At 29.3% G+C, this 9,445-nt stretch overlaps 1 protein-coding gene across 1 annotated transcript; it reads right to left on the reverse strand.

Moving 5' to 3' along the window:
* Window positions 1-255: 255 nt before the first annotated feature.
* Window positions 256-8,830, reverse strand: LOC105838629. Its single transcript, XM_012684329.2, has 4 exons — window positions 5,510-8,830; window positions 4,799-5,250; window positions 2,112-4,593; window positions 256-1,940 (listed from the first exon to the last, which is right to left on the reverse strand). Exons 1-4 carry the CDS (start codon window positions 5,609-5,611, stop codon window positions 1,041-1,043), a joined length of 3,936 nt encoding a protein of 1,311 aa, XP_012539783.2. The 5' UTR covers window positions 5,612-8,830; the 3' UTR covers window positions 256-1,040.
* Window positions 8,831-9,445: the final 615 nt, after the last annotated feature.

A 9,445-nucleotide genomic window follows, 5' to 3' on the forward strand; every position in this document is an offset into this window, starting at 1 on the left:
ACTTGAAAGATTGATTTTATTTTTAGATTCTATGATAAAAGAAAAACAGAGAGAGAGAGAGAGAGAGAGAGAGAGAGAGAGAGAGAGAGAGAGAGAGAGGAAAGGAGGGAGAAAGTAAAAATTAAACTTTATTGTTTAATTTGTACATTATATACAAAAATTTTGAAACACATAATTATATAATAAAATTATATTAAAAAATTTTTACGACGTAGTCTTTAATCTCTTTTTAATTCAATATGTCAAAAATTATCATACAATAAAATTTCAAAACTTAATAAAGCGACAAAATTTCCGTTAAAGTCAATAATTATATCTGAATGGATTGACACAAATAATGAAAACTTTCCAAATTTTGCCGGCATAAATATTAATTTTGATTCTGTTCAAATACTTGAAATTGACTTTAAAATTGGAATAAGTAGTTTTATAATATCTAAGATTTTAATTATTTTCAATTAAATCTTCCATTTTAGGAAAAAAATCTTGATATTAAAATAGATTAAATATATCAGAGCAGATCTAATTTTACAAATCGATTGATAAAATTACATCTGCTCTGATATAATTTGATCTATACTTTGATCCTTGGTATGAAGATTTTTTCCTTGGATGACAAAAAGCTAAGAAATGAAAAATAAGCATTGAAGAATCCTCCTTCAGATTCGGTAGCCAACTTGCATTGTTACAAACACAGAGCAATTGAGGGTAGACACCCTTTCCGGTGGTTGCCAGGAAATATCGATCTGCTCGGAGGGATGGATGCTGCTGTTCTCAATGGTTGGTACAATACTTTATCTTCTCTTCGAAGTCGGACGCCCTGAACAACTCGGATTTCACTATCATTCTAACGTGCCAAAGTGAACGTCTACGTGCATATAATTTAATCCATAAAGGAAAAGTGATCTGCTCTGACAAGCTCATCGCTATTGGCGATTCTAACAAGGAAATTGATGAATGATTATTTCATGTTTTCTCACAAAATAAAAATGTGCAAATTGTCGATGGGAGATTATCAAATAAATCATATTTTTTATAAATTATAAATCGCTATCAGACACCGATGTCGTGCTAATTTCGTAAATACCGTCCGGTCGTAACGTCTTCATCAATAAATGTTTGATGCTTTTGCAAAGATTTATGTATCGCAACAACTTCAATTTGAAATCTAAGTCTAAATCATCTATGTAATCATTGCAAGCATCGGTTAAAATTGTGAAGATATGTAATCTTTCACGTAGACTGTCATCGAAACGATCGAACATATCTTTCTTAAATACTTGTCTATTCTTCTTTTTTGAAGACGCAAATTTCTTTACATTTCTTAAATTAGGTATATCATAAAATTGTTTATATCCATTTTTAGCGTCTCTCGTGTGTGACAATGATGTTTTTGAAGATTTATTGCTATTAACAATAGAGCATTCAATCAGTATATCTTGATATTTGTTTTTGTTCCTATATTGTGCACATTCCTGTTTCTCATGTTTATTTTCATGTTGATTTTGATTATGCATTTGCTTACAGATGCATTTATTATCTTCAGATAATTCAGTTGATTGTGAAGAAATTGTTATACTTATGCTTGAATTTTTTAAATTCCATTGGTGAGAGTTTCTGCCGCAGTTTATAACATTTCCAATTTTTTTCTGTCGATTGTATTGTAACCTATTATTTCTATTTAATTTGTGCTTTTCTATATCTTTAGTTGTAGAAGTTGAGAAATCATAAGACCAGAGGGGAGCTTTGATCGAGTGAAAGCTTAACAAGGCCTTGTTATCATTCGCCAATCTGTGGTCGCAAAATTTTATCTTCTCTTTATTTTTCCTTTTTTTCTTTGTTTTACAAATTGTTAGAATCACATTGGAAGATTCACGAGAAAATGTAGTATAACTTCGCCTGTAGCAATTACAAGTCGAATATGAAGTTATGCCGTGACTCTGCAAAATAAATAAATTTACAAAATACTTATTTAAAAAATTACAAATTGTAGATTTTTAATTTTCAAAGTCAATAATAAAAGAAATTTAATAATATTTGATTCAAATACATTATGAAAAAAATTAAATTTCTAATTTTTTGTAAATAAAATACTTTTACAAGAAGTATACTTGTCTCTTTTGTAAATTTTTGCTCTTTTTCCTTCTATCGTTAAAAAATTCTTTACTTCTCCAAAACGTTTTGATCATTTCATTGTTATTGTCTGTTTTACTATTAAACAATATCCTTCCTAGCTTTGCACGAATCAAACGTTTTATTTTGTCAACGGAATTTCGGAATTTTTTTATCGTGAGTCTCGTTTGTGATTGTGTTTCTGTAGGATAATCACTTGAATATCTGTCAAACATTGTTTTATTCTTGATTGTTGTCGAATTATGAATACCGTTTTGTGATCTCACGCATCCGTGTTCACGAAGTTTTGACAGTGTTTTTGATTTGTTAAACTTTTGGAATTCATCTCGCCTGTCACTTGCAAATTTAGTCGTTGTGAATGAACGACGGTGTAACGATGCATTGGTAGCCACATACGTCGAATAATTTTCCGCACGTAGATATTCTCTTGTTAAGATATCAGAACTTCTTGAGTCTTTATTAGATCGAAATTTTTCTTTCGACGCAAAAAATCTTCCCGATGGTGTAATAAAGTCTTGCGTTCCATTGAAAATTGCCTCCTTTACAGGAAGAATTTTATTTCCTTTTCTGGAAACGATTGAAGCATGAGTAGAAAAATTTGTTAGTTCATTGTATCTATTGCTTTCTTTTACGACAGTGGATATATTTTTATTATCATTAAAAGTCAACCGAGCTGTTCGAGGACATGCATTCACGTTTCTTTTGATAATTCCTTTCGATAATGTCTTTGATTTAGGCATTTGAACCGAAATTGTTAGCAAATTATTGTTTCTAGATGACATCTGCGTTTTGGAATAGTCCGTATTTTGAACTTTTAATGCATTAAAATTATCCTGCGGTGTTTCAAAAGCACAAACAATATTGTCCTTAGAAATATCATTAAAGAGTGTGATGTCTATAATATTGTCGCAACGGCAGGAACAATATGAGTTACATTCAGTTTCTACTTTCGCTAAATTTAACGAGCTTTTATTTTCCTGCGTACTGAAGCGTTTATCGATCGCATTGATATTGTTGTTTGAGAAACGATTACAATTTAATTCTATTAATTGTTTATCATACTCGGAATTTTGTACGAATGATGTAATACTGCATGTATTAATATTAAAAACTCCATTTTGTAAATTCAATTTTTTATTGGACGAGTAAGTCCAATCGCATTCATTGATGCCTGTGATATGCGAGAAATTGTCCAAATCTTTATTACTAAAAATATCTTCAATTTTATTGTTTGTTTTGATAAAGTTTTCACATGATAAACACATGCAATTTGCATTTACTAATTCCGTGTCATTCATTGTAACTGAATTATTCAACTCCAGAATTTTTTCTCTACAGTTTTCCACATTGTCATCATTATTGAATTCTCTTGAATTCAAAACTTTACAGGATTCTTTATTTCTTTCTTCAGAATTATCGAGGCATGCTATTTTTTCGACAATATCTTTGCAAGAGAAGATTGTGAGATTTGGAACACAACTCGAAACATTCTCAGTGAGCTCAGTCATGCATGTAATTCTTTTCTTATTAACATTTTCTGTTTTGTTTTGCGACATATCTATTGAGATGTCTTTTTTGAAGCTTCGATGGGATCGTGAACAGTATGGGTTGATCTCTTTACTTTCTTCATCAATATGCCCAAGTGTATCATTAAAATTCGAATTAACGTCTTTATATTGTTCAAAATTTTTTGATTCAGCACCCGAATTTGAGCTAGAAGACAAAATAGAGAAATCTTGTTGAATCGTATATTTATGAACATTCTGACAAATTGGTACTCTTGCAACGAAAAGGCATTTTTTTATATTGCTGGTTTTTAACTTGAAACTAATATATCCAGGATATATTTCGCAATTGAGACATAATGCAATGGAGATTTTTTGCAGCTTGACATTTAACTTTTCAAGACTATCATTTAGACACGAGCAAACATTGTACATGCTGTCCTCGAATTTTTTCTTCATCACTATCAAGCAAGATTCGGTTAAAGATGGATCAGCTTCAAAAATTCGATTAATTAAATTGCTCGGTTTGCAAGGCAAAGATAAGCAAGTGACAGTAGAGTTCGAGAATGTCGAATATTCATTATCTTTCAGATACACCGTATGAACAATTATTTTCATTTTCAAGCTGTTCCTTATCTTCTTTGATTCGGTATTGCAAGATTTCTTATTAAAAGGTCTGTTTATTTTATTAGTACTACTATTTTGTGATCCAGTTATAACATAGGTAGAATAATGATTCGAATTATCTTCTCTTTGTTGAATAAAATTTCTATTCAAGTCAAGAATTCCTTGACATTCTTGATATTCCGACATTATTGATCGCGTATGTTCGATATTTCTGTCATAAATGTTTTTTGCTAACAGTTTGTCAGCTTTTTTATATTTAATTGATTCTTCTGCATTGCAGAATATCGTGTTCAAATTCATCTTACAATCCATTGTAGTATTGAAATTCCTATCAATTAAAATTCAGTGTAATTCTACGTGACAATCGATAAAGAACGAAGTATCCGCGAAATTCATGAATAAATATTCAAAAAATCTTTTATCAAAGCTAAGACATTTTTTGTTAATTTTTAATAAATAATTATTTAATCGCCAATACTTGGTATACTTTATTTGAAATTTTTAATAAAATATATTGTTTTCGTAACACATACATGAAGCAATTTTGATTTAACAAATAGTCTCGTTTATTGACAAAAATCCACGTGTTCAAGCTCTTTAAAATATTGTCTTCAATGTTCATTGCGTCCAGTTTATGGCAAACTTTAGTTAGCCTGTGATGCAAAATGACAGAATCCAGAAAGCAAGTAATTAGATCATCCTTTATCATGCGTTTGATGATATTTTTCATCATTTCTTCCACCGTATCGATATCGTATTTAATTGCTCCGTTCAAAGGATCCTTCCACGTAACTATTGCGTTGATGAATTTCTTGAAATATGGAAATTGCTTGGCCCATCGAGAATTTGTACTATACATGAATTCTTCCAACAAAGAATGGACTCTATATTCCAGACTAGGGACAAAGAATGCTCGAATCTTGTCGAGATAGAGGCCATATTTCTCTAAATCGAATATTATGTCTTGACTTGCACATAGATTTGTCTAAAATATAAACGAGAACCTTAATGGACAAGACTATATTTTTTACAATGTAATTACATTGAAAAAAATAGTTTATTATTTTACATTAAAAATAATAAATTATTACTTATATGTATTACTTATACGTAGCAAGCGCATCATTTTTTACAATTTTACGCACGGATAAAATATTGTATTTTATATTTTGGTAAACCTAAACTAAATAGTTTAAGAAATAAAGATAATATAACATTTAATAAATATAACATTTTTTTATTACCGATGTTTGTTCATTCCTAAATGACGTGTACATTTGATCCTCTGTCATGATAAAATTAATTAAAAGAAGAAAAAAAGAGAAAGAAAAAAACAGAGTAAACATAATATTAAAAATGTATTTAAAAATTATATAACAATTTTGTGTGTATTAAATCATCTATATATTATTTTTTGAATAAACATTTCAAATATTTATATATATAACAATGTATGTATATACAACCTAGAAATATACCGTCATTACTACTTTTCCCTTGAAGATAGGTTCAAAGTAAAGACTAAATCAGTTAACTAAAATATTCCTATATTCACAGTTTTATTCATAAAAATAAGACTGATGTTCTTTCTTGCATAATAAGAGGTATTTTATATATTTATTAATACCATTTAATATGATGCTCGCTTTATAGACATACAATTGTACTAGCGCTACGGCCAACGCAATTATACGAGCCAATTTATTGTGTACTGCTTGCAGTTATAAACTACTTAACTTTATTACCTCATTGCGGCACCAAAATGCAAGACTCGCAAAATATGTTAATGCACTAACTATTAAGAACGATATAGTATATACGTGAACACAGAAAAAGCAAAAAGAAATTACACAAAGATATATCGTGTTAATTAATTGCTTATTTAAATGTTATAAAATAATTAAAAGATTTGACTCATGAAAGATAAAGATAACTGAAAAGTTGAAATCTTTTCGATTTACATCACAAGAAGCGAGAAAAATCAATAAAAGCATGTGGCATATCTCGAAGATAAAAAATCAAGTTAACTTCTAAAGTTAGAAAATCTCTCTCCTCTTTTATGGGATAATTACAAAGTCATTTATATCTTGATACGTGCGCTATTTTCATAAGAAGAAAAAAAAAGATTATTTTCTGATTAATTGATATAATATGATAAATATTTTATTTATGCAAAATTATATTTTCTACCAAATTAAATAAGCCTGTATTACTCTTTAACACTTTTCGCGTATAGTAAAAAAATAATTTACTTTTGCACGTAAACAAATAAATACAGTGCATGCATTACGTGTGATATCGCAGCAACGTTACACATGGGATTGAATATCGCTCCATGACGAGCAGCAAAATACAAAAAGCTTTTGGCTAAGAGGGAGATCGAGATCACGAAGAAGTGGTAAATGTGTATGACGAAGAGAGGAATGGACGAAATTTTGTGGAATAGTACGAGACAGCTATAACCCATTCACGTAGTGGCTCTCCACGAGGATCAATACTTGTGACGCCGAGACACAGAGCGTAACAGCCCCACGCTGACTACGCACGCAGCATACCGCCCTTATCGCCAACAGAAGAATCCTGAGATGTTCCGGAACATTCATCCCTTCCAAGGCGCTCAGCACCACTGACGTACTCAATCTCGTTAATAGCACTCAATTATTAATATGATATTTATTTAACTATCTTTTTGCTCACATTTACTTATTTATTTATTATATTTATATAAGAATAATATTATTCTTATCTATACGGTTCTTAACATAACTCATAATTTATATAAGCAATCAGCCGTTTAAAGAACATCTTTATATTAGTATAACTAATTGACATAATGGTATGACGGCGTGAGATAAATATTCGCAAAATATTTGTTGTAATTATAATTATTGTAAATTCTTTTCTCAAAGCCGCAATGGTTCACATTTTTTCCATCCATTGTTTCGATTATTAATCATAATTATTTAAAAAGTTACTTAATGTGAATGTACAATAACAAATTAATAGAAGCTGTATTCGTTAGCTAATTGTTCGAGATATGTAAAATTACATGAATTTACTATTGAGTACAAGTAACATTTTTATTCTAAATAAAGCAATATTGGAGTATATTCGCAAATCTAAACATCACGCAATATCTTTGTATCTAAAGAACATCAAAGCATATCTGTTGGATACAGGAATAGCAAGCGGTCATCATTGACCGACCGTAATACATTAAACGTAAATATCGTGCCAATTATAAGCATAGTTGATCGTCCAACATGATTCTACTTTCGGTTATTATATACATTATTAATTTTACGATGCGGATAGAGTGTTATATCATGCGTAAAAACAAAAAGATAGATGTAACTGATCTATCGATGGAAAAGATAACATTCTCCAAATGGTTTACGTGGAATGAACGCGATTTAATCTGGATATATCCAGACGTTTGCGACAGTAACTGAATAATTCAGTTTACGAAAAGAAATCTTCGGGATTGAAAATCGACTAGGACACAAGGACTTTTATTCGAACGGGGAATTGCGAGACAAGCCGGATGCTGCGTAGGAAAATCACTCTAAGCTTCAAGAATGTTCTGATACTTCTTCCCTTGAGACATGTCGAACAAATCGCTGCGGTATATTTGCTCATCACTGTACTGATAAATAACATTATATTACATAAACTCGAAGAAACATTCACCGATAAAGAAATTGAATTACTCAAAATTTTGAAAGAATTGGTAAGAACTGATCTTGCTTTTATAAATTATTAAATTAATACTTACAGAGAATGAGAATTAAAAAGTGCTTCTCCAATAGCAGATAAAGAAGTATGTATAACGTTCCATTTTTTAAATAAAAATTTTGTGCAGAAAAGAGAGCGAGGGAAACATTCTTTTTCAAAGAATAAAAATTAATAAAATAGATAATTAATACAAGATATAACTCTGTATTTTTGGACAAATATCCAAGTAAAAAAGTAATGCAAATTTTTACAGATAATGTTTTTACTCTCACTAAAAAAGGATAAAAAAAGATTTAGTATCGTTCTTGTCTTCTCTGTAAAAGTACTTATTATTTTACAGTTAATTACACATTAAAGAATAGTAATATTGTTAAAATTCTGAAGTATTATTATAAAAAGCATTTTAAAATATTGTGAATCATTAACGTGATGAATATAATTAATCTTGGCGTGGTGAGATAAAGGCAAAATGAGAATTAGATTCTGTAAATTGAGTTGCTGGAACGCATTGCGCAACACCAACTAATGGACGTTTATATGCGACCGTAACAAGGGGGAAGAATCTTTTGATCTCTCATCCCTACGCCACTACACTTTCTATTTTAACCCTCCTATAACTGCTCCGCTTAATGAAAGTACTGGCTTGACAAACAACCACCACTATATTTCTTCATCAAGCCTTTATCAAATTCGGAATTTTTATTCCTTACAATTTTATACGAAAAAAATTTACAATTACTTTTGCGTTACAAAATATAATAGGTAATAGATGAAGGAAAAAATAAATAATTCTTAAGTGTGCAAAAACTATAAGATTTTTTAAATGTATTATTTATATTTATATGTTTATTATTTTATATTTATATGTTTATTATTTATATTTATATGTTTATATTTTAAATTTTTATATAATTCTTAATATAAATTTTAGTACATAAATTTTATTACACGCATAAATTGAGAAAATTTTTTTGCTACGCATAATTTATTATTTTAATAAAATAATATTTTTTTAATAATTACTTTTATATCTAGAGACCCTTTATATAATTGTGCATACACACTTTTCTTAGCGTGTTCACATTTTTACCATTTCTAAGTTTATTAAGTCCAAAAAAGAAAAGAAGAAAAAAAATTACATATTTGTCAACTTGTAGTTATATAGGTATATTGTTATATAATATGCGTGAAAAAGTGTATTATGAGAAAAATAAAACTATTTCTTAGAGAACGTTATAAAAAGAAATTACGATTTTATAATGTTAACTATTGTACTTCGTGTCAACGAAACAAAATGACCTTATACTTTTAGATACTTTATAGCTTCTCGACAAGACTTTGAAATATGCGAGCTGGCTTTAATATCGTTATCCGAACGACGTGTCTTGTACAAATCACATTTTGCAGGCAACCGTTGCTTATGAATGCAATTTAGATAAGCAAAT

Source organism: Monomorium pharaonis, chromosome 7 (genome assembly GCF_013373865.1).
Source record: "Monomorium pharaonis isolate MP-MQ-018 chromosome 7, ASM1337386v2, whole genome shotgun sequence".
In the NCBI taxonomy this organism is placed as follows: Eukaryota; Metazoa; Arthropoda; class Insecta; order Hymenoptera; family Formicidae; genus Monomorium; species Monomorium pharaonis.

Excerpts from the sequence above, each read along its gene's own strand:
- LOC105838629 (XM_012684329.2), bottom strand. The coding sequence starts at position 5,611 with ATGTTTACTCTGTTTTTTTCTTTCTCTTTTTTTCTTCTTTTAATTAAT. Across the intron at positions 5,251-5,509 it reads TTAGGAATGAACAAACATCG|ACAAATCTATGTGCAAGTCA; the intron begins GTAATAAAAAAA and ends TTTATATTTTAG. Across the intron at positions 4,594-4,798 it reads TTAAATCAAAATTGCTTCAT|GAATTTCAATACTACAATGG; the intron begins GTATGTGTTACG and ends TTTAATTGATAG.